Source organism: Mya arenaria, chromosome 13 (genome assembly GCF_026914265.1).
Source record: "Mya arenaria isolate MELC-2E11 chromosome 13, ASM2691426v1".
Lineage (NCBI taxonomy): Eukaryota > Metazoa > Mollusca > Bivalvia > Myida > Myidae > Mya > Mya arenaria.
In genome coordinates, this window is record NC_069134.1 from 31,139,060 (window position 1) to 31,166,985 (window position 27,926).

General features: G+C 33.9%; 2 protein-coding genes across 6 annotated transcripts; both read right to left on the reverse strand.

The window, feature by feature from the left end:
- Positions 1-6,155: 6,155 nt before the first annotated feature.
- On the reverse strand, positions 6,156-14,926 carry LOC128213556 (phospholipid phosphatase 1-like). 4 transcript variants are annotated; one of them, XM_052919396.1, is made up of 7 exons: positions 13,925-14,926; positions 13,213-13,370; positions 9,446-9,597; positions 9,001-9,221; positions 8,696-8,816; positions 7,072-7,275; positions 6,156-6,806 (listed from the first exon to the last, which is right to left on the reverse strand). In XM_052919396.1, exons 2-7 carry the CDS (start codon positions 13,322-13,324, stop codon positions 6,522-6,524), a joined length of 1,095 nt encoding a protein of 364 aa, XP_052775356.1. In that variant the 5' UTR covers positions 13,325-13,370; positions 13,925-14,926; the 3' UTR covers positions 6,156-6,521. The 4 variants fall into 4 exon arrangements, with proteins under 4 accessions (XP_052775356.1, XP_052775357.1, XP_052775358.1 ...); XM_052919397.1 differs by having other exon boundaries at positions 13,213-13,402; XM_052919398.1 differs by having other exon boundaries at positions 7,099-7,275; positions 13,213-14,926.
- A 2,322-nt stretch (positions 14,927-17,248) lies between these two features.
- Positions 17,249-25,075, reverse strand: LOC128213559 (phospholipid phosphatase 1-like). Of its 2 annotated transcripts, none has more exons than XM_052919403.1 (6): positions 24,930-25,075; positions 19,356-19,507; positions 18,829-19,049; positions 18,570-18,690; positions 18,266-18,442; positions 17,249-17,762 (listed from the first exon to the last, which is right to left on the reverse strand). In XM_052919403.1, the coding sequence occupies exons 1-6, from the start codon at positions 25,015-25,017 to the stop codon at positions 17,472-17,474; spliced, it is 1,050 nt and encodes a 349-aa protein (XP_052775363.1). In that variant the 5' UTR covers positions 25,018-25,075; the 3' UTR covers positions 17,249-17,471. The 2 variants fall into 2 exon arrangements, with proteins under 2 accessions (XP_052775363.1, XP_052775364.1); XM_052919404.1 differs by lacking the exon at positions 24,930-25,075 and adding an exon at positions 21,775-22,720.
- Positions 25,076-27,926: the final 2,851 nt, after the last annotated feature.

Below are 27,926 nucleotides of genomic sequence, written 5' to 3' on the forward strand. Positions count from 1 at the left end.
CCTACAATTGCATCGCCTGTTGACCCACTAAATGGCATATTAAAATTATATGTAATATTTGAAAAATGGATATTTTGCATATGTCAGCTGTAGGTCAATAACAGCTGCTTTATTATAGATCATTAACAATTAGATAGTTACAGAATTGTACACATTATTCTGGCTTTAAAAGATGCTTGACATCATATGCAAACCCATGTACCGTCCAAAAATGATTAGCGCATCTTTATCCCCAAAAGGTCCAAGTCTCTGGCGATTCTATTACAAATGACATCTTTTATCGGCAACATCTAACAGAGAACAAGATGATATTGTTCATAAGAAGAGAATAGCTGCCGTCGGAGAGTGAACGTCGGCTGTGCTGAATAGTGTCTGCGCTAAGAACCTGTGTACTCATTGGTGTTTCTGTCAAGCCATATATTCGATCAGCATGGTTCTGATAAAGAATCGGTTAATAAAGTTGTAATGAAATTATTATGATCTATTTCAAATTGAGTATAAATATTTATTTCAAATCTCTTCAACTAAATGTCTGTTATTTGTGTATCTGACAAACCAGACATTCGATCAGCATGGTTCTGATAAAGAATTGGCTAATAATGTGTATATAAATTATTATGATGTATTTTATACTAAGTGCTAAGATTTAAACATTTATTTTGATTCTCTTCAAAATAGGGACGAAAATATGTACACGAGTTGGAGAAACATCTATTACCAATAATTGTATGTAATTGGTAAAAAAAATTCAGATAAAACAATGCTTTTGTTAATTGTATAGTTTAAAAAATCCATATTATTTGTTGGTACCATCTATCATCATCATTATTGAATTCACTATCATAATGTTTGATTCTTTTTCATTATTTCAATGTCCTTGATTTATGTAATATTATCTGAAAATACTAGTTAAACCAATTAACTTCGTGACATATGAAAATAACAAGGATGATTCATATCCGAGACATCTGAAACGTACAATCATTCCATAACCATAGCTATTTGAGATACAAATTGTTTTATAATTATTATAGCGTAAGGTTTTAAATACTCACTCCGGTATCATGATAAAAAACTTAATCTGATACAGAGTCTTGCAAAATGTTTAAACAATTGCCTTATACTGACTTTTAGTAGTTTAGTCTCATGCAGGGTCATGACAAATGTTTTATTTATGTACGGAAGGTTCAAGTCGTGAAAGGGATTGATTGATCGAGTAGGACAACCGACGCAGCATTTTCCTATTCAATACCATGGTAAAATGTTCATGTTGAACCGTCTTGAATTGTCCCTGTGACGTTTATTTCATTTGATAAGAAAACTTTATTTAACTGTATAACGCGTAAATTCCTGTTACCATGTGCTTAATCAAACAATAACGGAACATTTCAAGACGGATGCAACACTGTCGGATATCTGATAGAGATTTCGACTCCCCTTGCGATTTAGCAGTAAACGGTATATCACAAATGTGTTTTTCCAGTTACCTAATTCGTTAGTTATATTTAGGATAAATCTTCCTTTATCCGGTCAATCAAGGGCAATTTTCAATTATCTACTGAACTGCCGCCGTTTATCGCTGCCAAAGTGATTAATTTGTTAACTTACACCAGGTATACCATAACATCGGCGGCCAATTAGATACATATTTACATGGAGTTTACAATCGCGTTGCTTATTTGATAGTCTACAACGAGAATAACATCACAACGTGCGTCTAAGATGTCTACATTACCTATTCGAACAATAGTCTACTTTGATTTTCCTGTCTGCGTACATGGACGGATATATCTGGTCGATTTGAATATTATTCAATGGTTTTTGGTTTTGTTGATTAGCTATTCTTTGATTTGAATTATTGAATTAACAAACGTTTCAACATATCTGTGAAAAAAATATGTACTTTATTCGGTATTGCTGAACTTATTTAAACCAAAATGATAGTGTTTTTCTCCTTGAAGGATTAAGAAAATGACGATTTTTAAGGAGCCAGTTTAGTTGCACGAGGACTGCCGTAAAAAGAAATCAGCATTCATGAATTAATTCATTTATTGATTCCATAATTTCGCTTGAAGATTGATGCAGGACTGCCCATTTAACTGTGGGACAAATGATGCCATATATAATGCATCGCTACATAATGCTTTCATACATGATACAACAATATTTGTGTTAATTTGTCAAATGTTCCTGCATTTAAATGTTCAACCAACTACGCTCTTCCCGTTTTCAAGGGTTTTGGCATCCTGATACTTTGCGATCCTCTTGGAAAACAAATGAACGCCTACTTATCATAGAGCTTGTGTTTATATTATAACTACTTGATAAATTAAGCAGGTGTGAAATGTTTATCAGAGCATTCTGATGGTTGTCTAGAAGTCAGCTATAAGGCTAAAGTTCCTTACGTCGTGGTTAATTTACGTAACGATAATCACTCGTCCTTTCACAGTTATAACGAGAGAAAACCATTGCGTTTATAGATCGAAATAAACAAGACATTCACTGCAATTGTACAACTATATCCAGCGTTTATGAATACGCAAAAAAGAACAGAATAAACGTACATTGTCTTTGAGATGAATATTTTGCAAAAAAATTGTGTCTGGTTAACAGATGGTAGTTGTATTCTTCAATTAGTTCAAATATTGCATTACGATTTACATTATAGCAAACGATCAGAATTTATGTAATTAAAGACGTCTTTTGCCGCTCAAGAGGCTGAGGCCAAGAACTATTTGCCGCTCAAAGGGCTGAGGCCAAGAACTATTTGCCGCTCAAGAGGCTGAGGCCAAGAACTATCTCTCGTGCGCAACATAAAGTAGCAAGCTAAGTTTTGTGGAACACATTACGGTTAAATAATACCTAAATGGTCACTTAACATTTTTCTGAAAATTTCAAGCTAAATCAGTTCTGGCAAATCCCTAGGTGCGGGCGCAAACAAATAAAGTACTGTTTTGCATTTCGGAAAAAGAGATGCATTAAAGCCGACAAACATTTTTTTAATTTGTTGTGCCCTTACTCAAATAAGGTTAACAGAAAATTGCATTACACTCAACTTTATTGTAGTCTTATTCAGTTCATGTATGTTTATATGGCTTTAATGACATTAAAAAAAGATGCCTTGATCAGGGAATAGCATGCATGATTGATGTTTTTACTGCGGCCACTATGATAACCAAATCATTTCAATCGTAAATTCCTAATCTCTTGAATTTGAAATGTTTTATTGCTTTCAAAAAGAGATCTATTAACATCTTTGCCTTACTGTGTAATTGATGAAATTAGTTTCTTTTAAAACTAAGCCTTAGAAATAATGACGCTTTGAAGATATTATCTTTTTGGCAATAAATCTGATACATTTTCCAAATTGATAAACGAAGGAGACAGCACGTTTAATCAAACCTATTTATTTTGCATTCCGTTTAGTGAGATTTCGGAGAGGCAGAAAGGATAATTGATGCGTTAATTTGCTAGGAATCATCCATTTGGCGGAAGAAAATATATGGAAAGATAATTGCATTTTTAGAACATGTGATATAGTATGGGCGAGGTAACACTAATTAATTGGTTTTCTTTTGCATCTAAATGAAAAAGACCAACTTCAGACTTGAGAAAGCTCCATTTCTAGCGTTTTACGTATATGGCATCCAAAAGTTTCCGTGAAAAGCACTTAAAATATAATTTATTTAAACATGGAAAAGTTATATCATGATTTTCTTAATGAAATTCACTCTCTTTGAACTTAAGTGCGGTTTATTTTGCAAGTTATTTATTCGTATTAGACTGGACGTCAGTCCAATCCTAATTAATCAGAATATATATCAATCTATCAGATACGTTTACATTTGGTTTCTTTCTGTTTGCATGTATTCGAATGAATGCAAGTAAAATAAATATTACTTATTTGAATTAATTATTTGATTATCTAAACTGTTGTTTCAAACAAAGGAACAAACTAAAGTAGCATTTTCAATCTTAAAAATAGAGAGTAAATCCTAGACAACATCTGGGAACTTGGTATTTAGCTATAACGTACCGTAATAAAATATATGAACCGGAGATATTTATCATGCGATCTAATTCTATCAATAGCATCTTAAGCGAATATTTCAGCAGCATAATGTCTTGATTGTGATCTTTGTAAAGAATCCTGGCAAAAGCCAAGACAATTAAGGTATTTATTGTCAGTTATTTGATGTTTACTTGTCATTTATTGTATATAGATTGTGATGTAGTCTAGTTGTATGACAGTCAGTATTTCATCTAATCGTGTGGTTATTGCCAGATGGTAGCAATGCTAGTGCTAGGGATTCAGCAGAAACATTCTCGAGTCTTACGAACCGTAGTTATAAGCTTATATGAGCATGAGAAATACGCCCGTTAGTTATATACAATGTATGTGATGAAGCAACTCATTTGTAGGGAGTCTACCGATGTAACTGTTTCCCTTAATTTCACGGGTACATATTATGCTGAGAAAATTCCTGCCCAAATGCTTCGTTTTATGATTTGTTGATAGCAAAATAAAATAAGCCAGCAATTAATACAGAAAGACTAAGGATTAAAACAATGTTCAAATGATATTTTCTTCAAACGGACAAAGAGAACGTACCTGCAGTGTCAAAATAGAACAAAATGGAGTTCATGTGCAGGTAAGGATCCAAGACGTTTCCCATTTGTTCATATCTTTGGCCCCACAAGGCCATTCCCTATTTAGGCGGTATACGTTCCTGACCCCGGCACGAAACGACTTATATAATCAAGTCATTTTTCTTGGTAAAAAACGTGCAGTGATGTTACTATCATAGGTCATGAACATCGACGAGCTTTTACGTGAAAGGCGGACTTTTACACCACGGCATTACCGTCCATTTAGACACAACGCTTGTGATGGTCGACAGTCCATAATTATATCTTTGAAATGTATTTAAGTTTGTCTCTACAATATGTATATTAACAATTAACTTTTTCTTTCAGATGGATTTCGTGAATAAACCGAAAACACGAAAGTAACCTTCTTAGGCACTGATCGATTACGCTGCGGCATTGATGACATCAATAGGCTTCTGTGAAAAAGAATATATAACTTGTGTGTCGTGTTTAAAGTACGGAAAACACAACAATTAAGAAAATAACCGCATTTCAAACAAAGCATACGTGTTCCACTGTACGACTATGTTAATACTTGACCAAGTTTTGAATCAATAGTTCAAGAGTTCGTCATAAGGAATGTACCGTAACATAGTAACATAGAAGTTATTCATTGAAATATTCTCATATATTTCATCTACTAAATAGATTTAATAATCAGATAAGTTAAGAAAATTAAGAGAATTCAATGAATAAGAGCATGAACTTTGTATCACTTGATTTGGAAGAATCACGTTTTAACAAAGGACATTTCGTTATTATTAAATAACGCAAACAAGGTTTTACTAAAAATGTATCTTTATAAAACATAAATCAACAAATCGTCTGGAAACTCCTGCATCATGTACCGGAAGTTTCACTTGCAGGTTAAGTTTAATCGGAACTTACTTTAGTTAACGGTGACGACTTAGTCAAATGCTAGGTTGTCTCCATGACATTCAAGTTTATTGGTGGCGACCCTGTGCAATTGAATGGCATTGTTTATGTTTAAACTTTAAATTTCTGGACTTGTTTCTGTTGTTCATTGTAAGTGAATCATGAGTTAGCATATAGTAAATAACGTATGTCCTACGATAGACAGATCTTCCAGATGTCATTCATTATCACAGACCTATTGTCAACATAAAGGACAAAAATCAATAAACCTCGAATACTTTGTTAGGTAGAATGTAATGTTTGACGATATTGAACCTTAGTGATATTGAATGTCCGCAGAGAGTGAGACAAACTATATAATGATATAAGAAATCACTGCGACCTATCGTTTAAGAGTTTGGATGCTGAGTTGATGAACCGCACGTTTCATTGCTGTTTTATTACTGTGACGAATTTTACAGACAACAATTTTCTAACGTTTGAACAACGTTTTAAATGATAATTTTCAACTGGGATGGCAGTATTTTTCAAATATGCCGTCCATTTATTTTGCTAAATAAGCAGAAAGTATTAGTCTCAAACACTTAGCTGGTTAAAAGTTTATTTGAATGCGTGTAACAAAAACGGGGCAAATGGCTGCGAATTTATTTTGTAAATATATAATAATAACATCTCTAAGAATAAAAACAAAACATTTTACAGTTATAGAAAATCTGGTATTTCAGACAAGTGTTGTATCAAAGCTTTCTTCAAAGTGGACCAGCCACTTTCATTTATTTTTTCAAACGAATTTAAAATCACGTCTGATATCGCACACGATACATCATCTTGATCATGAATACTACTTTTTAGTGCATCCGAAACATCCTGTTCTCTTTCATCAGAACTACTATCGAAGTAGATTTGGTCGATATGGTAAAATCCTCAATTTTGTTACAAATTCACTTCGAACCATTATTTTGAATATGTCTTATTGTAATCAATGTTTGCATACGTCAAACTTCTTCAACGTGCTGATCTGGTGTAATAGGAGTTGGCATTTGATGCCTTGAATTTGGTATCTCATTCAATTTTAGAGTGCATGCCGTGTGTCTATGTACGCTTCCATTGCCACTAAAGTATTCATTGTGTAGCAATGATTCGGTTGTTTGAGGTTCAACGAATGTTGGAACATTCGTTCCGCATGTGCAACAACTGTCACGTTGATCGCCATTTGACCGGTAAGTAATATTGACTGAACCCTCAAAAGGTGTAAGAAGCTTCTTGCCGACAAAGTGAAACTGAAATAAAATTATTGATAGAATAAGTTATGGTTAAACGTATCAAATCTTTGGTTTTGAACAAAACTCGTTGACTGAAAACATAACTTCGAAATCAAGTAAATCGTTGTTAAAATAAATGTTGAACTAAATGTCTACACAGAAATGTTCATCAATCGACAAACTTATAAATTGACTAAAACCATTATTGATGTTTTAGTATTAAAGTCAAGCGATGTATAAACAAGTTTGCTCACATGTTTTTCGAGGTAAGGTTACTACATACTTGTAAACCTATATAATGTTCACCAACCAGTAGTATTGCTGTAGACAAACCGACGAGAAAACCAAAGATGACGTCAGAAGGGTGGTGCTTGTTGTCCTGGATACGGCCGAGACCGGACATCAACGAAAGGAAGACAAGTCCGAACTGTAGAAACAGTTTTAAAATCCGGGAGAATGTCACTTGTAGCCGCCATTGGATGTAAAACTAAGGTAAAGAAATCAGTTCTTACTTCTTCATGAACCTGTAGTACTAAGAAGACAGTTGATGACTATAAGGGTAATGTCACTAGAACACAGGAGAACATCGTAGGTAAAAAGTTTCACATGAATGGTAGGGGATTACTCAAAGGACAATGTCGCTGTGATAAGTATCGGCCAACATCGTTCTCGGAGGCATTACTTAATAAGACAGAGATATGTAGTTTTTTAAACTATCAACAAGAACATTTCAAAGAGACATTTTAACACATAGTCAATCCAGCAGTTACGTTCATACCTGTGACATGGTGTGCTACATTGTATACAAACAAAGTAATACTAAAAACTTTGCTTATATATTCTTAACCATATTTTAAAAGATGGTATTTTAAGATGTATGACAGTATTTACATTCATTTCTGTTGAAAAAAATTCTCATTAAATGCATGGTTTTTATCATTCAATTTTTACAAACATTATACAACACGGGTCAATCACAGGTTGGTCGAACAATAGGTATATAATTTAGGGGCACTGCAAATGTTTTTATAACTGTCACCTTGCCAAGTAAAGTGAGTTATCTATGATGCCAACTTTTCAGACAATTTCTGAAATTATGCAATTGAGGAAGAACATTGAGGTCTAGTAAGCTATCTGCTATATTTGTGAAATCTATACCAGGAGTTTTATGATTGATTTTGGGATGTCCATATAAATTTCTTTATGGCGTATAAGTTAAATGTTAGTCCTGCAGTTGTCCTACTCTTAATTGTAATGAGTTTGTAGCGTAAAGTTTTAAACAAGATATCAGTCCGATCTTATCTATTGATTTTACCCAAGCGGTAAAGCATGTTTCGGTGTCAATTTAAATAAGTCGCGTTTTCCTACAATGTATGTTTTGCTCTGTATATCCTTCGCAAGTTTATCGATACAAATACTAACTAGATAAGATGAGAGAGTGGGCAACCTTGGTGCACACATCTTTCTATGTTCATTTCATCTAAAACATATCCATTGTTAATGAGTTTACTACTTGCATTATTGTAAAATAGTTTAACCCATCTAATCAATTCGGCATTAAAGTTGAAAAGACGGAAACATTTTAACAATAACATATAATACAGGCTATCTAAAAAGCCTCAAAGTCAACGTCTGCAAATAATAAAAAAATCCTGGTGAGTTTGTTATGTTTAAGTAAGATATACCTTCAGTTATCAGTCCAGTCTCAAATGTTCTTCTATATATATATTTTAAACCACTTTGGTGCATGTTACCGCTGTGGGAATAACAGGGTTATTGAATGTTTTAAGATGAATATCCAATTTTATGGGATCTGGAGTTAATACTTACTTAATGTTTAGTTCGGATAATGATAGGATTTGATGAATTGCCAGCGTTGTACTTGCAATGAATGTTCCATTACTTACAGAAAAATAAATGGCGATGTACATTGAAAAAGATGAGTGGCCGGAAGGGAACGACTGGCGGCTCTCCCGAATCTTGTCTGCCCCATACTCACTTCCGGTGCATGTGTACTCCCTTATATACCTGGAAGACGACCAATATCCAACTATCGTTATGTTCCTAGCTACATTTATTTCGATTTCCAATTCTCAGGTTCGTTTTGATATACTCCAAAAATGATTATGCAATAATAGATTCTTGTCGAATGAGAGTCTTCATAAAACAGAATAGCATTTTCTTATAAGACTAATCTAATCCAAAAACTTACTCTGGACAAAGTGATCGGTTGTATTGGGGTCGGCAGACGTCAAAGAAGTTAGGTCGGAGTGAACCTAACTGGTTTTTCGCGATTTCCACAATTAGCTGCTGTAGCACAAAACCCACGAGAAAGACACTGTAACCGCGTACACAGTAGACTAGTCCCTCTGCATTATTGCACGGATGGCGGCACTTCTGCTCTATTGCATTCAAGAGTTCCACAAGCAATACCTGATGGATCAATGAACAAACACAAAGGACACAGTTAGAGAGTTTGATTGTAGTTTGGCAATAACAGGTATTACATTTTCAGAGCTGAAATGTCTTGTTTTGTTTCTTTCAAATGCTCTGAGAAATTTTACAATCCAAAGAGTATTAAATGTTTTAATTTTGATTGTTAAAAAAACATATTCAAGATTTACAAAAAATGTGATACGATATAAGGCCATATATACCAAAAGAATGGAGACGCTGTAGCCAGCGATGATTAGGACGGAAGTTGAGACGGTATCGGCTCGGTAGGGAAGTGAGAGTGCCGGGTCGTCACACTGAAAGCCTCTCTCGAACGGCGTTCCTCGTATGAAGAGAAACAAAACCGGGATACCCACTGTGAATGTTCAAGTAAGAAATATAAGAAACATAAGAATTTTCAACCATTAATGTCACACTATACACAAATCTTTACTTGTGTGTTTTTTATCGGTTAGTAATATCATCATTTGCTTCCTTCGCATGAATATCATTGATCGTTAAATGTTGTCTGCATTGCTGTTGTGATAAACAGCAGTGCGTTCAGTCAGGCGAGCGTTTACAAAACGCTCGCAAACGTTTTGTTTTGTATCCCTGTTGCAACGCAACACATACACGTTAAGCGGGAAACCAAATAGCGAACGTTCGGCGCAAACATCTTTACTGAACGCGCTGCAGATTGAGTTTGATTTAGGGTCTATAAAAACGTGATGAAAAATATGGTGTTTCTTTCTCGTGAAATCTTTCGCAGTCTCAAGGACTTCTTGAGCATTGACTAACATTCATAATGATTCAACCCATTATATAAATTTGATAATAATGATGATGAGGAGAAATTTTATAAGTATGATGAGATGGAGGAGGTCGAAAAAGGGACAGCTGAATACGAAATGATTGGTAGAAGGAGGAGTAGCTTCAATGATGGTATAATACGGAAGAGAGAAGTACTAAGATGATGATAAATAAAAATGTAGAGGAGGAGAAGAGGGACGGATGGGACGGATAAATATGACGCAGCTGCTGCTGCTTATGTTGTTGTGGATGATTAAGAAGATAGTGTAGTAGTTGTATGACATTTTGGATTGCCACAATGGCTTTGATAAATTGGAAGAAGAGGCGGAGAGGCGTAAACGCTTCAAGATAAGAAAGAAAACTGGAATGAATTGACCAAGGTGCGTTCACAAAATGTGTGAAACATTAAATCTCTATTAAGAGTGCTTGCATCGTATTTAGTCACTTAAATAATTGAGAACAAATCAATACATTATTTGATTTAGAATATACATATAAAATATAAAAAAAAGATATTTAAAATAAAATGACTGAAAACTGCCTTTGACATTCAGCTTGTGGTCGTTTATATTAAGAATCATTAACGGTTTTCTGACTAGAAATGTAACTATCATTAAAATTTATACAGTGGAAAGTATCGTACAGTGTTTATTTCATTTTCATTAACATATGTTTGTAACAAAGGTTAGTATTTCTCCATAAACAACCCAATATTTTATTGGGGATAAATTTAACTGCTGAGTGACAATGTGTCTCGTAAAGGAATGTTTCGCTTGTAATGTATGCGTAATTAAATTGTTGTTAAAGTTAAATTGAGCATAAAAGCTGACCTCTAGGTAAGATTCTGTTTGTTATCGGGTTTCACCAAACGATTAATTTTGTTATTTCATATCAGTTGTTATAGCCATGAAATTATCCTACCGTTAATTAAGATTAAATGCGCGTAAAACTCGAAGATACCAGCGTCGTCAACTACTTGAGATATACATTTCGAACACCGACAATTCCATATCAAGCAATCATACAATAACGCAAAACCGTCTTTCAAGAAGCTTGAAGACTTACATTGTAAATAGCATGAACATGTAGTGTATGTAGAGAAGCTTATTACAAAGACATTACATCAATTTGATATCCAAAAGAACACTGTGGTAGATTGAGGTCATGGTGGTAAAGATAACCGCGTGCCCAATATATCTTGATTAATGCATGTCATAAGTGCGTAACCACTTGGCAATGTCTTGTATGCAGATGTCAACAAATAAATGATCTGTTTATATGAGCTTTTCAGTACAACAACTGAGCTATTTTTCTATACAGCCGTCCTAGTTTAAACTATACGTTCCAATATGTTCCTATATGATGTTCATTTTCAGAAATGAAATGGCTGACAAGCTGACATTTCAGATTTAAATATTACAAACAAATGGCGGTATTAAACTTAAAAAGTAAAGTTTACTTCGATTATTTATGTAACTTGAGTTGGTGATATGTGCCAGGAAGGGAATGAATTATTCAATAATAAAATGTGTGGGAAAATGAATTGGGGAAAAGTGATTATATCTACTATATCAGCGAACATCAAATTCGCAGCATATGCAATCGTCGATTTTCTAATAGAAATGATCGTTATGTATAAACTTTATATCTTTTTGTTATCAATTATTGTATTATATATACTATGTTTTGAATGATATACAATGTACAAGTCGGCATTGCACTGCATATCTGCTGGCCTGCATATCCATCCGTCCGTCAGTCCGTCAATCTATCTGTCTGATTGTGATGACAGTGCAAATTGTTTTAAGTTTTTTAGAGAGTAAATTTATCCCTCTTTCGAAAACGAAAGCATAGCCTAGTCACTCTAAGTCAAACATGGTGAAACATTTTTATATGGAACGTATTACGGCAAAATCATATTCCTTGTTAAAAAAATATATAAAACGGGATAATGTGTTCAACATCTCGGACTAATACAGTCCCCTATGCGCCATATCGTTCTATTAAGAACAAACGAATTAGTGTATGTACTTATCTAGCACGCGACGGTATATACTTTTTGTGGTGATGTCGGAAGTCATAAAAGAATACGACGGGGTCTGCCAAAACCACAAGTGTGACCTGAGTATGATATGATGATTATATGTATCATAAAAAAAGTGAAGTTGACATTATGGTAACAGATCTGCGATAACTCATTCCGTGCGTGTGTCGACAAAATTAATGAGATGTCGACCAGATATGTTCGGAAACATGCAAATGGTGATAAATGTCACAGGTTCCGTGTCAGAATTAATGAAGAGGGTTTAAATGTTATATAAGTTAAAACTGTTTTTCATCGCTAATAAATGTATGTGTTATTTCTTAATTCATGTAATGTTCTTATATTACATGAATGTGTTATCTGGTATGGTGTTGCAAATTATATAAATAATATCATTAAACTACAAGTACGCCTACTGACTATTGACAAAACAATCGAATAGATTTGAGAACAATCAAACTTTTTAAAATGTTATCAAAGTACTCCCGTGATAATTTCGAAAGAAAAATCAAATACTTCTTGGTTTGTATCATGCTTATTTTACATTCAATGGAGTTGCATTACTTACAGTTTTGACAAACGTTAAAGTGTTGCAACTGTTAATCGTAGTTATCATATATGTGGCAGTCATTATAACTTTATTTTGAAGTATCTTTTATGAGCGAACAGTGGCCTTCAAAGAGCTGCAGTTTCATCAAACAAGAAATGTATACAAATAGCTTTTTGTATAAAGAAACTTTGCGTGGTGTGTATTATAGAACTATCAATACGTAATCATTCTACCATTTCGTATAAAATGAACAGAATTGTCATACCATGAAGGGAGATACAAGAGTATTTTGATTCTGAATGATATCTAATTTTGATAACATAAATTGAAATGGTTTATATATATATTAATGTTATTAAATTTGGAGTAGGCATTCAGTATTCTTTAAATGTGTAAATTAATGTCATTAATATATAAACATACAAATCATCGGCCAGTTTGGTTTGTAAAGCAACAGGTATGATGTTTTTGTGTTTGTCATTGTTCAAATTATAAATCCGGAACTGAGAACCATGTTAGCTGAATTTAAAGCTTTAATGCGTTTGTAACACAAATTTATTATGTGTTATAAAAAAGGGAATTCTTACCTATCAGAAACAGTGTGACATCTATTATCAACGCCAGTGTAATCCGCCGGCGACTTAATCCGCTTCTAATTCTAGGACACTTATCCATGTTACAATAACCCCAGACCACCATTTGCGGTCTCCTCGAGCTGTTAGATACGAACACTGACTATCTCTTTCTATAAATCACACAACGAGTGAATTATGCGCACTTTGCTCCGTAGTTAAAAAATGAAATGTTAGAATAAAAAAGTAGTAAAATGTTATTATGTTTTCAATTAGCTTAATGACGTACGATTATATACCTTATTGAGAAATAGCGAACATGTATTACCATTTGTAATGAAAAATTGAGATAAATTTTATTTGTATTTACTTAAACGTTTTTTTTAATTATTACGCACGTTTCACTAAATACAGCAGCACACAAGTATGAAATAGTATTTTGTCGCTGAGGGAATCTTTCAGTGCATCCTAACTGTAAGTATTCTACTAAACGTTATTTCAAACATTTTTGTACAGTATATCAAACAAAATACAAAAAACTGCTGTTTGATCATCCAAGCGCTGATAGTTATAAGGAAGATGTTCGAATATCATCTAATTCTGATATACGTTAATTGATGTAACCACACAATGCAAGAACACTTGTATCACTTACATCAGTTTTTATTATTTTTCCGACAATTAACTTAATCCTGGAAAATGTATTTTATTGCCATTAAGTACTTACCGATTGCCTCATTACTTTATCAAGTTAATTTAATCCTACCATTCGTTCACTGTTTCGACGTTAATGCTTATAACTCATCCATACTATCCGAATAATCACCTCGCTGGGTATCTTACTTGGGTATACATTCAACTTTTATCTAACCCGCATTGCATTGAAATGCGGGCTTAAAACCGTAGATGATGGGGCGAAATATTTTGTAATGTTCTTCTTTTTCTTATAAGTTTCAATCTGAAATATATTAAATTTGTCCGATTAAGTTAGCGGATGTTCTACAATTTATTTCCTTCTATACACACTTCATTGTCTCAAGCACACATAACTATCATTCATTATTTCACTCATTAAACCACATTGACCACTTCTATTCTTTTGGACTGGGCTACGTAATAGTTATCGACACAATGAAGATATCTCTTCCGGATCTAAAGAATTCCTGAAACAGAGGGTTATCCAAAGTTCGAACGCTTTTAAGTGTTAATTGATTTCACAATTGTTCAACAGCTCTTATATTTACAGATTATACTGTTCTATTTATCTTCCTCAAGGATCTGCATTTCAAATAAGTTATAACATATTAAAAGTGTAAACGCTTCAATTAAAGTGCTATCAATATCTTGCTTGTTGATTTGATATCAATGTTGCTTTATGTCATCACTGGTAACTTGTTAAAAGATTAGTTCGTTTAACAATGAATTAAACCGATATGAACAAACAAATAACACGACTAAGTAGAGCGCTATTAAATCTTAGTAAGTGATAACGTTAAAAACAAAGTTTAAGTACGATCATCATTTAATGTAAAAAAACGCTTTCAGATGTTATTTCCCTGACACAGTTTCGCGTTCTAGTTCACAAATGGGGTGAATGTAACAAATATGTATATCCCATTGATTTCTTCTGATGACTTCCGATTCTTCTCACGCACCTAACCACAATTACTATAGTGTTATTCCTTTTTTTAACAAGACACATTACTAAAACTACGGCTAAAACTAAATATGTAACAGCGCTTTTAATAAATTACCCGTTTAAATCTATTTTGATATTTTATATGCGTTTTTGATATAAAAGTATCAATGCAGAACTTAAATGTTTACAATATACGGGATGGATGTTATGAATAGCTAGCGCGTATATAACCAGTCGTATTACTAACAGGCGTCATGTATACAAATACGGGATGGATGATAATGAATAGGAAATTACTTGGTTAATGAAATAGTTAAAGGAAACGTTGTCTATTGATCTCAAGCAATAAGTGTCAATTATAATTTATTGTTATATTTGGCTGCCTGGAATCGGCAGTGGAAATTCAAACCTCAGAAAAATTTATAGGTTAAGTGTAAAAGGTTCATAAACGTGAGGGTTATCTGTTACAAAGATTTCCACTGTAAATCATTTCTCAAATTCCTGCTTACATATAACTACATTCTCATATGAGAAACCATACAAGATCAAAGAGAGTGATATAGTCCATGCTCCGTTATAGGAAAGGACCCAGGCCAAAAGGTAATGTCGTCTGGCAGACAAGTCGCCACACGTGGAAGCTTTACAGACGGCTCCCCGGGCAACAAGCGCAACGGCATCACCGACAGCTCCCATGCCATTGACCGCAGTGCCATTCGCAACGGTCTGCATGGAGGTCGAGGGCCTTCTTATAATGTTATAAGGTTATAATGCCCTGATCGATGTTCTTACGCCAGCGCCAGGATTTCCTGGTGAAGCGGCTCAGGGTGCCACAATTATAGGTTATTAGTTGCTTGATTGTCAACCACTTCTAACTATTTCTGCATCCCTTGGTGAAACTGTCCAAACGGCTCAGCTCCTGTCCACTGGGCAGTTTGTGGAATCAACCTTGCTTGATCCCATGCCCGATATAACGCACTTTCTTCCCAGAGCGTCCTTATCCATGTCACCGTTTCTCAATGCCAAATGTATTCAATCGAGCCATGGGCCGACGCTTTTTTCAAGCTCTTGAGCATTTGATTGTGTCCGCACATGCTGAAAAAAATCACGAAAATTTATGAAAGTATTTGAATATCATAAGACCTTCTTTTGAGAGTTGCAAAACTGGGTGGATAAAATATGACAAGCAGATAATAAAATGAATAGATACTGATCCACTGAAGCTCTGGTCAGATTACGAACTTTGCTTGATATTTTTCTCATTGTCTGTGTCTAGCCAATACCTTCATAAGTATTGTAACCACTACAACTACAGCAACTGCACGCGTGTTTACTGTCAATACTTCTTCAAATAAAAGAAATGTCAGAACTCTAACCATTCCAGGTCCTTGCGTCGTGCTCAGAACCAACCTATTTTCTCTGTCTACAGAGACCACACAGGTTCGCTTCGCCTCGGTACTTTTGGCCGCGAACCTTGCCACACCGTCATTCAGACGACATCAGGGACCTAGTTCATTCTCCACACTTATACATACAAGACAGTCTTTGTCATGTTAGCCAAATATTACTAATGCCAATCTACTTTTAACTGGTTGTACATACGTTTTAAAGTTGAATTAAGCCGAATTACGATTCGAAGTTAATTATGCATTGCCATTTAATCTAGAAATATAATGTCAGATGGCCCACATCCCCATGTAGTCGCAGACATAATTGAAACATTAAGCGGTGATTTTCCTTTAATCACTCGACTAAGCTAAGCTTGAACGAGGGGATATATTATCATGATTTATTAACGGTGGAATACAGTTTTTATGAAGTCGTAGATATGATATTTAACTAAGGGTTTGTGACCTTTGTGGCAGAAAGGGATGTTAAATCTGTATTTAGTTAATGATCTGTACACATCGGATTTTCATCTCCTTGGCATTAAAATTGGTGGAAATTACTATATCGATAAATGTATGAATTTCGGTTGCAGTTACGCTTCTGCTCTTTTTGAGGTGTTTTCAACATTTCCTTTGCTAGTAAGTTGATTGCAACTTACAATCTAAGAACCATTATTTGGATTTGTTTTAAATGCAAAAATAATGGCGGCACCAGATCCGTCGAAATTTCACTTTTGAACTTATAATCGTAAGTGCATCGATGCAATATTAGTAATTCTCAATGTTCAATATTGCACGTACATTATATTACTTAAATTAAATTCCTTATACAAAATTATGATCATTATCCCACACGTGAAAGAGTACCTCCTCATATATGACGCAAATCCAGAATTTGAATATGTGCATGAACAGGCACGTATTGTGATGTATGAATGGTGGATGATATCTTCTTCATTAGAATACCAAGTTAGTAAGGATGGACAAAGTAACAACAACAAACTTGTTGATAAGATAGCACCTGAAGTTCCAACCACTATATATATATAATAAAAGTTAAAAACATTTTAATCACAATTCGGCATTGTTCAATATATCCGTGCACGGTAAGATCAACGCACTTGATAGTGCAGCCGACCAGTAACATGATCATCATGCATTTATTTTGACTGGAGTAGACCCCCACCTTTAGCACTCTTATCGAGGTCAATTTGGTCGATATGGCAACATAGATCTTTTATAATGTCATTTCAAACGTCTTCCACTCGCGAAATTGATGTAAAAGGTGTAGACATATGCCGCCTTTCTGACGGTATCTCATTTAATTTAAAATTACACGTGTGTCCATGATCGGTTTCATTCCTTTGTGACATGGCACTAAAGTATTCGTTAGACAGCAGCGGTTCTGGTGTTTGTGGTTCAAACATTGTCGGCGTTGCCGCTGCACATGGGCAATAGTCACTTTGTTTATCTGTTAACCGGAAAGAAACAACGTCTGAATCGTCACCGGCTGTAAGAAGTTTGTCGCCGACGAGGAGAAACTGAAAGTGATGCATATGTACAATATTGCATTGAAAATATATATATATTGTTATTGATAACGATAAATCTGTGTCGTCTGTGTGTATTTGTTTTGGACGTTGAGTTCTCTAGAGGAGTGACTGGTAGGCATTGATAATAAATGGATATAGGGACAAGCATTCAACATTAAACCTTGTGCCACTAAACAAGGTAATCATTTAAAGTTTGACTACTGTTCTTGTCCATTAAGTGTCCGTTGTTTTGCTTATATAGATGTGATATAATCTAATTACCTCCATATGACTTAAAATTATACAAAAGAATACAAGCAACAAACTTTGCTTCAATACAGATTGAAACTAGTTTTGCATGTTATCAGTTATTTCGCTTTACTTGTTCACACATCGAATAATTGGAATTCTAAAACGTTTAATATATAATTTATATTAAAGCTTAGTATTCATAAAACTAATTCTAAAGTAAATATATCCCTTAATGATCGAAGTGTGTGTAATCAACCAACCAGCAGTATTGCAGTAATTAATCCGACGAGGAATCCGACGATGACATCGGCGGGATGGTGCTTGTTGTCCTGGATACGACCAAGACCGCAGATCAGCGAGAGAAAGACCAGTCCGAATTGAAAGAAGAGTTTAACCAACCATGAATATGTCACCTGTAGCCGCCGCTCGATGTAAAACTGACGAGAATAAAACATATTACGTTAGAGGACGAATGCAAGGACAATCGTTCTATATTGACAGTCAAGATACTTGGGGAAGTCGTTGATATAAGAAAAATGTAAGGCTATTGGGCCCTTTACTTACAGAGAAATAGATGGCAATGTACATTGAAAATGACGCGTGACCGGAAGGGAACGACAGTCGGCTGTCCCGAATTTCATCTGGTCCGTGCTCACTTCCGGTACACGTGTATTCGCTGATGTACCTGTAAATCAATGAATTCAGAAGTCAACAAAACAACGAAGTTTAAGTCTGATGCATACTTTTCAATATGATCAGAAATGTTAATGATCATTACTTGCACTACAAAAGTTATATTAATTCAAATCCCTAAAACGCTTACCCTGGACAAAGTGATTGATTAAATTGCGGCCGACAAACGTCGAAGAAATTGGGCCGGAGTAATCCCAGCTGGGTTTTCACGAATTCCACTACTAGCTGCTGCAGTTCGAATCCAACAAGGAAGATGCTGAAGCCGCGTATACAGAGGCCTAACCTCTTCGTACTCTTACAAGGATGGCGGCACTTCCGGTCGGCTGCATTAAGGAGTTCAACAAGCAATACCTGTAGACGAAAAATGTGAGCTTTGTATGAGAAAATGCGCTCTTTTCTGAGACTCGAAGAAATAAAAAGAGCTAGAATATGTAAAACACAAACAAATATGAAATATGAAAATATAAACATAGTTGTAAGAACATGAATTAAATGTCACATCCGATAAAAAAGGTCAATATCATATTACGTCTTAGCAGTTGTTTGCGGAATTTGGACCCTATCTCAAACCGTTTTCACAACGTGCATCTTAAGGATGGGTTTCTCATAGTTTATAGTTGAACAAGAACACTAACAATTTTCCCATAGCATACGTACCACAAGAATCGAGACGCAGGAGCCAGCTATAATCAGAACGGAAGTAGAGACTGTTTCGGGGCGAAAAGGCAGGGAGAGTGTCGGATCGTCACACAGGAAGCCGCGCTCGAACGGTGTACCTCGTAGGAAAAGGAATAATACTGAAATGCCCACTGTCAATAAAAAAGGATATAACGCTGAGAAATATTAGAAAATTTGGGCTACATGGAAGAGAAAAACACACCACGGCCAAGGAAAATAATGATTGGGATTTATAGGGAGTGTAGATATATAATACGTCGTGTAAGTGGAGATGAGTTTAACTAAGTAATAGGATAAGGTAAGTATACTGTAGTGATAGGACTACAAGGCAGTGGAGAAACAAATGGAGTAGGGCAGACGTAGGAGAGGAGGAAAAGAAGAGAGAGACAAAAAAATGTGCATTTAGAACAGAGCACTGTTCAGGTCTATTCCGGTTATTGTATGCTTATACTTATTTCCGAGTTTCAATATGAACACCGAAATAGATTGGGAAATATTTTTCAGCTTACATTTCATTTAAACTGATAAATTATGTGACACAGGTTAGTGTTTTTTCATCATTAATGTGATGATTTATTTTAGTTATTTTTGCTCAGCTTAATTACAATGCGTCTCATTAAGGAATAATAAACCTTGAAATTCATGCGTTATGAATTATGCGTTATTCGAATTTATTCGTTCAATAAAGCATCGGAGGTGGCCTCCGGCAACTCTGTTCTTACTTCAGTTTGACATCATAATTACATTGGGGATGTCGAGAAAGATTGACATTAAACAGAAGAAAACAGAACAGAATATTGCTCGACTTAGATTATATTATTAAGTTTCTTGTCAATTTAAAATAAGTATACGTAATATAATCACATCATAACAAAACGAATAGTAATCAGTTAAACTGTGTCATTATTGTTAAAGAGAATGAATTGATATCATGTTATTTACAGGCAATAGTTTTTTATGAAGTGATGAAACAGAAATAAATTCAATTTGACAGAATGATGTGAAGATTTTTAGTTCTTATATTGTATGTTGTTGTTTTTTACTTTATGTCATACATGACAATCAGTTTGATAGCATTTAGCATGTTGAGCAATTGTAAAAGGCTTTATGCGCAACAGTTGTACGACGCTACTCCGCCAAATATGTTGTATTATTCGTCTTGTACTATTTGGTTTGACTGTTATCGTAAATAGAGGCTGAGCAAACTCGTACAAAAATTCTGTAAAGATGGCAACAGAGAGCTTGCTATCAATTGACGGTATGTGTTACAACTGATTTCGTGTGTTTGTGGGTTAAAATACGTTACGTCGAGTTGTTATGACAAGAAGGACGCAAACGGCGATGAATGTCACAGGTTCCGAGTAAAAAAATAAAGACGATGATGAAAATATTACGTTTCTGGTCCTTTTTCAGCATCGTTTAATAATTTAAAACCAGTGCATACTTTCGAACCTTTTTCCATATTTGAAATCGTTTAATTTAGAATAAGACTTCAGTTAGTGTTTTTAGCAAAACATCGCACAGAGTTTATCGTTTATAATTGAAACAGTCTTTAAAAGAAACGATATATAGACCAAATAAAAGTGACGTTTATCTGTATATGTTTATCAAGTGATGTGGTTATAGAAAGAGACACCTTATAATAGTACATGTTTTTTTATTTGTATTTTATAATTTTTCGATGCCGTGAAAACACGCGAAATATAGGTAACATCCAAGACTTTGAATATTTCAAATAATGTTCAACTTTGTCACTTTTATTTCATTAATTTTTCAGGGCGCCTAGTGATAAAATAGTTGAAGTGACAATGATTTTAATATACAAGTGCTGTCGAGATCAATGTCCCAACACCGATTTGGATTATGCTATTAGAGTCATATAATTACACTGTAATGTATTGCATATGCAAATTGCTCATGCAACCTTTGAATGCTATTATGTTTGAATTTAAAGTTGTGTAATATGATTCAATAATTTTAATAACGTATAACGAGCGGCTAAGGTTTATTCAAATGTCTTTTCAGTACGAAAAGTGTGCATTTAGTAGCTATAAAGTATCAATGACGATTGGAAAACATGAATATAATTATCATACCATTAAGTGCATAAGAAGAGTGTTTTCAATTTGAATAGTCTAAAAGTTGTAAATCAGAAGCAAAAATAGTAGATAATTAACATGTTCGCCATAAGTATAAATCGCGTATAGAATTTAACCATTCTTACACCTCAAAAAACGTGCGGTTATAAACGCTTATTTAGTACCTGAAGTTTTCTGCAATTATTATTATTTTATTATTATTAGGTTATTTTAGGTAAATGTTTTGATTTCAGATGTAGTGCATAAGAAAGAAACAAAATCATTTGAGAAATGTTTTGTAATTCAGTAGAAGTGCCTACCTATCAGAAACAGTGTCACATCTATTACTACTGCTAGTGTAATCCGCCGGCGACTTAGTCCTCGGCTGTTTCCCGGATACGTATCCATGTCGCAAAAAAAAACTTTTGCCGTCTTAATTCCTTAATGAACCGTTAAATACACACACCGAAAATTGATATCCACCAATCAAATAGCGAGTAAGATCCTCGACCCAGCGCTCCCGAGTTTTTACACAAAAAAATACACAACGAAAAAATAGAACTAATAAATTTTGTAATTAAATGAATGTTAAAGCATTACTCAAATCAAACGAGTTACTGCGAACATTAATTATTAGTCCTTTGTTATAAATCATAGTTTTAACGACGTTTGTGTGTGCAGAAACGTCATATATCAGCGTTTAGCATGCACGTTTTTGCGACCTTCTATAATTAGTACCGCATATAAGAGATGATACTGGTATTTGATCCGTTCGCTTCAGAAACAGTACTCTTCCTTTTCACTCAACTGTCAGAATTCAAATTACAATGAAAGTGATTTCTGGCACAATGGTGTAGTTAATTTCATAAACAATATCCTTTGTGTTTCTTCAGTAGCAAATCAAAGTACCTAACAATACACAACTACGAAACCTGTTCCATTACAATAATTAAAGTTAGACATAAAATGTTTTTCCAAAGCACCAAGTAAAGAAAACGTTGTTTGGTGTTATTTCACAGCGTTCAAATAAATGTTTCACCGGTGGATATCGTTTTATATTCATAAAAAATACGTAGTTATTAATATAAAAAAATATAAGTTTTGCAATGCGTACTCATATAACTTAGTATTTAAGTCCTGCTGTTTATACTCTATTTTGACACAATTAAGTATACTTTATCCATTATATACGATAATTATATCAGAGTGTCATACTGAGTGTATGAAACTTTGGGAGCGCAATTAACTTAAGATCGCCTAATTTAATGTTTTACATGCAGGCGTTAGGTCATAAATAGAAGCACACACTTATATCGGCAATCTTAAATATGATCTCAAACTATTGTCAAATATTTACATTCTAGAATAGTCTGATTTAATAATCGACGATCTACAGTATTGGTCCAGCTGTAGTCTTAATTATGTTATGCTGCATTCTGTGATTTGATTTGATTTGATTTGATTTGGGTATCTATTATTATCCGAGTTCCAAATATATCTCACAATGAATCGGCAACAATCAAGCTACATTACAAAACAATTTTTCAAATGATTATTCTAGTCTTATCCTACTTCGGATTGAGTTTTATATTTACACTTAAATGAGGTTATAAGATCTTCAAACTGTGTGCTTTATTTCTAATCAAAGTCTAATCAACATCGCGCTGATTGATCTGTTATTCATTCGGTTATGTCTTATTCAAAACTAACACACTGAATATCTCATATATATTTTGTAAATTAGACTGGTTATTTGAGAAATATTGACATTAAATAGAACAAATCAGAACAGAACATTCATTGACCTAGATTATACCATGTTTCTCGTCATTATAAAATTCCTGTATAAATTATAATCACGTTATAACAAAAACAATTGTAATCAAATTTACAGGCAATAGTTTTTATATGAAGTTTTGAAACAGAAAATGAATTGATTGAAGGATGATAAGATTTTTTTATTTCTTTTAATGATGTATGTAGTTTTTTTTTCATTATATCGTACAAATCTATCAGTAGAAAGCATGTATCATGTTGGCTTATTGTAAATGTGCGGAACAGTTTGTACAAGACTGCTCCCCAGATCCGTGTTATTACACTCATCTTATTATTTGAGTTGACCTTTATTGTGAATATGGGCTTAGCAATCTCGTACACAATTTATGTAACAATGGCAACATAGAGCTTGATGTCAAATGAAGGTATATATAGCAACTTAGTCCGTGTGTTTGTGGGGATAGTCAACGTGACGTTGAGATGAAATGGCAAGAAGGATGCAAACGGGGATAAATGCCACAGGTTCCTCGTACAAAACTAACGAAGTTGCTGAAAATGTTACACAAGAGTATTCTACGTTTCCAACACATAAACAGACAACTTTGATTATTCACACTAACCAATTAACCCCCAATTATGAAAGTTTGTTATTTATTTTGACACGCACGGTATTTAAGCGACATGCCGTAAACCTAAATGACAACTTTCGCACCAACTCCATCTACAGTTCGACAGTAAGGGTCAAGTAAAACGTGTAAAATTCGATCGATGGGACTGAAATAGGAGGTCGAAATAACAAAAAGTTCGAGATAGAAAAATCGACACGAGCAGATTTATATTATATAGAGTAAGAAGGAATAAATTCGGAACCGGAGAAAAAAGTCGACATAACCTGAACTTCGAGATATCCGACGTCGACATAGCGAGTTTGGACTGTATTGAACAATTTAAAAGTGGCATTATTTGTATAGTATTTTTTATAAACAAGTGATGTGGCTATAGTAAGAAACATATTATGCTAGTATGTGGTATTGGCACTTGATAGGTCTTTAGTGCTCTGAAAACATCCGAAAACTAGGTAAACATCCAGCACGCCTATTGACAAAAAAGTGGAAGTAAATCACAAACAATGAGTTAATATAATATAAGTGCTCCCGAGATCGATTTTCTTTTTCATATTTCAATTGTGCTATTAGAGTAATAAAATTGTACATGTACGTATTGCTAAATGCAAATTACTCATGCTATTATGTTGATATTTTGAGGTGTGTTTTATGATTCAATATTTATAACGACTGGCTAAGGTTTATTCAAATGGCTTTTCATTAAGAAGGCTGTGCATTTTGTAGCTAAAAGGTAGCAATGCAGATTTAAAAGCACGAAGAGAATTATCCTACCAATAAGTGCACCTGAAGGTTGTTTTCAATCAGAACAGTCTCAGTAGTTGTAAATGAAACGATCAAAGTAGTATGTGATTACCATAAATATTAAATTGCGACATTCTTACACCTCATGAAATTATGCAGTTATAAACGCTTATTTTGTTTTTAAAGTTTTACGCAATTAGCATATTTTTGTAAAACTTATTGAAATAATTGAAATGTAGATAATTTGAAATAATACATAAACATTTTACAACCTCCCCTAAGATTAATTCTTAAGGTTAGTTTTTTTATAGTAATTTAGTAAAAGTGCCTACCTATAAGAAACAGTGTCACATCTACTACTATTGCTAGTGTAATCCGCCGACGACTTAGTCTCCGCCTATTTCCCGGACACGTTTCCATGTCGAACAAACTTATTTGCGGTCCTTTCTCCTCATTGATCTTAAAAAACACGCCAAAACTTGATATCCACCAATCAACGAGCGATTAAGATCCTCGACCTTGCGCTCCGTAATATTAACGCAAAAATAAAAGTGAATTTTTGTTTTGCAATTAAATGAATGTTTAAGCATTATTCAAAGCAAATGAGAAATTGCAAACATTACCTACTAGCCCTTTGTTATAAATGATTATGTACACGTCATCTGTATGCAGAAACGTCATAAATCTGCTTTTAACATGCACGTTTTTGCGGGCTTTTCTAATTAGTACGTCACATAAGAGATGATACTTGTATTTGATCCGTTCGCTTTAGAAACGTTGCATTAGTTTCAAACAGTATACTTCCTTTGCACAACATTCCAATTGTAAAAAATCAAATTACAATGAAAGTGATCTCAATGGTGTAATAAATCTCATGAACAGTATCCTTTGTGTTTCTTCAAAAGCTTATCAAAGTACCCAATATACACTTAAACTACAAAACCTGTTTTATAATATCAAAATCATATCGGTAATCTTAAATATGATCTCAACTATTGTCAAATATTCACTGCATGCTTGGATTGTATGATTTAATAATGTTCAATTTTATTTGGTCTACCTGCAATCATAATTATGTTATGCTGCATTATGTGGCTCCCAGGCAGTTGTTATGCTATTTTGCACTGACATACGTAATAATTATTCATATAATCATGCCGGGTATTCATAAATACCTGATATCTACGATTAACCGAGTTCGGAATGGATCTCAAAACTATTCGACAACACTCAAGCTTAACTACGAACCAACTTTTCAAATTATTATTCTAGGCTGATCCTACTTCAAACGGATTTTTATATTTGCACTTCAATGAGGTTATAACATCTTCAAACTGTGTGCTTTATTACTAATCAAAATCCTATCAACAACTGATTGATCTGTTGTTCATTCGGTTATGTCTTATTCAAAACTAACACTCTAAACATCTCAGAGATATTTTGTTAATATCACTTGTTATATGTATGTATGCTCTTTTCATTTCACTAATGTTAAAGATACTATCAAACAAAACAGTATAGAGCACACATCTTTCAACAATTTAACTGCGTGATACCGTCCTAATTGTAGAGAAGAACGATGCTTATTTAATATATAAGTCACCTTAATTTCCCTGACGATGTTTGTGTTCTCATTCACAAGAAAAGGTTAATAGTACCAACACCTATAGTTTTTTTATTTGATGATTTTTGATTTTTCTCTGTACCTTATCGCAATGTGTTTATATGGCTCTTAACACAATACAATGACACAACAGTATTTGCCCACGTAAATAGTATACGCCTATTGCAAACTTATGTATATGTTCGTCGTTAGTATAAACGTACCAATGTAGACTTAATGTGTATGTTTGTAGTTCAATTAAGTCTTATTATGTAAAAAGCGGGATTGACGATAATGATTTGCCTACGCGTAAATAACCACACAATGGAAGGCAGTCGTATTACTAACGAGCAAGTAGACACCAATAAGGGGCACGTACATTCTTAAATGAAGACATGGTGATCAATTCCGCCTCTCTGGCATCGATGAAAAATACAATCATGGAAAAGTATTCATTTGAAAAAAGTTAATTTTCATGTTTAATGCTTCTTTCAAAGTGAGGCAGACCATACATTTGGAAAGAGTGAAATTTACATCACTGATTACATTTGTGATATTTAATTGTATCAATAGTTTTATTATTATTTTCATCTTTTCCATGACTTGCTGTTTTTGGTTCACATAATTATAAACGTGACGTATAAGGACAATTATTTTGAACTAACCACAAAGTTTATTACTCCATTTATGAATGTAACACTTTCCAACATATATTTTATATATTTCCATAAAATGAATTTGAATTGGCATTTTATACACGTTTACCTACATGACAGCATGCGATATGCATATGCGACGCGCAATGCATCAAATAATATGTGCAGGTGCTTTCACTTCATTCTTTTTTTTTCACTGCATTAACAATGCATGGCGAATTGTATGAACTTGTTCCAAATAACCTACTTTTACAAGACATATTTGTCGCAAATAAATGCTATATAAGCACACATGAAGTTGCGGATATGATATTTCCTATATGGTTTCTAACCATTGCAATTTAAATGCAGTAATTTACAAAACTAGTCATTATCGATGGATACCAGAGGGCGAATACTTTGTGACCTTAACAAGGGACTAAAAAAATAAAACAATTTCGCCCCTAAATAGTTTTGACATTGTCAGTAATGACATAGCTGACAATCGGACAGTCCAGACTTATCCTTAGCAGATATAAGGCAATATGAACTAGTAGCGTTTTTGTCAGAATTTGTGATATTTTTTACAGAAGCGTTTGTCAGAATGTAAGTGAAATATCCATTATAAATCGTATGTGAATACAGATTGGGGAGAAGGCAAATCAAAATGAAGTTTTAATTTCTTAACTAATCAAACTTTCAAAATCAACTTTCCTTTTTTAAACGAACTCACTCATATATAATATAAAAATGTAAGCCATCGTCGTTTTTAATACCGGTGTGGTCGTTGTTAATAACAACATTGTGCATTTTCGTTATGTTCTTGTTGTGTACATGATCACCTGTCTAGTAACTGTTCCTATAGTCAGCGTTGCTCTTCGCACACACTGTTTTAAGTGTTCACATCGTTAATGCCGTTTCTTTATCATCATTTATAATTATGTCGTTGTCGTTTTTGTCTTTCGTGTTATCAATATCCATGTCGCATTTTGTATTGTTCCACCTAAATGTTTTTTATTCCTTTTCAAATACCAACTTTCTTATAATAGTGTTGTCATGTACATAATATTACATTATTTTTGAATTATGCG

Coding starts and splice junctions, on each gene's coding strand:
- LOC128213556 (XM_052919396.1), bottom strand. CDS start 13,324: ATGGTGGTCTGGGGTTATTGTAACATGGATAAGTGTCCTAGAATTAGA. Junction 8,817..9,000: donor AACCGATCACTTTGTCCAGA/GTAAGTTTTTGG, acceptor GTCGTCTTCCAG/GTATATAAGGGAGTACACAT. Junction 7,276..8,695: donor ACATCGCCATTTATTTTTCT/GTAAGTAATGGA, acceptor TCTTTACCTTAG/TTTTACATCCAATGGCGGCT.
- LOC128213559 (XM_052919403.1), bottom strand. CDS start 25,017: ATGGAAACGTGTCCGGGAAATAGGCGGAGACTAAGTCGTCGGCGGATT. Junction 18,691..18,828: donor AATCAATCACTTTGTCCAGG/GTAAGCGTTTTA, acceptor ATTGATTTACAG/GTACATCAGCGAATACACGT. Junction 18,443..18,569: donor ACATTGCCATCTATTTCTCT/GTAAGTAAAGGG, acceptor TATTCTCGTCAG/TTTTACATCGAGCGGCGGCT.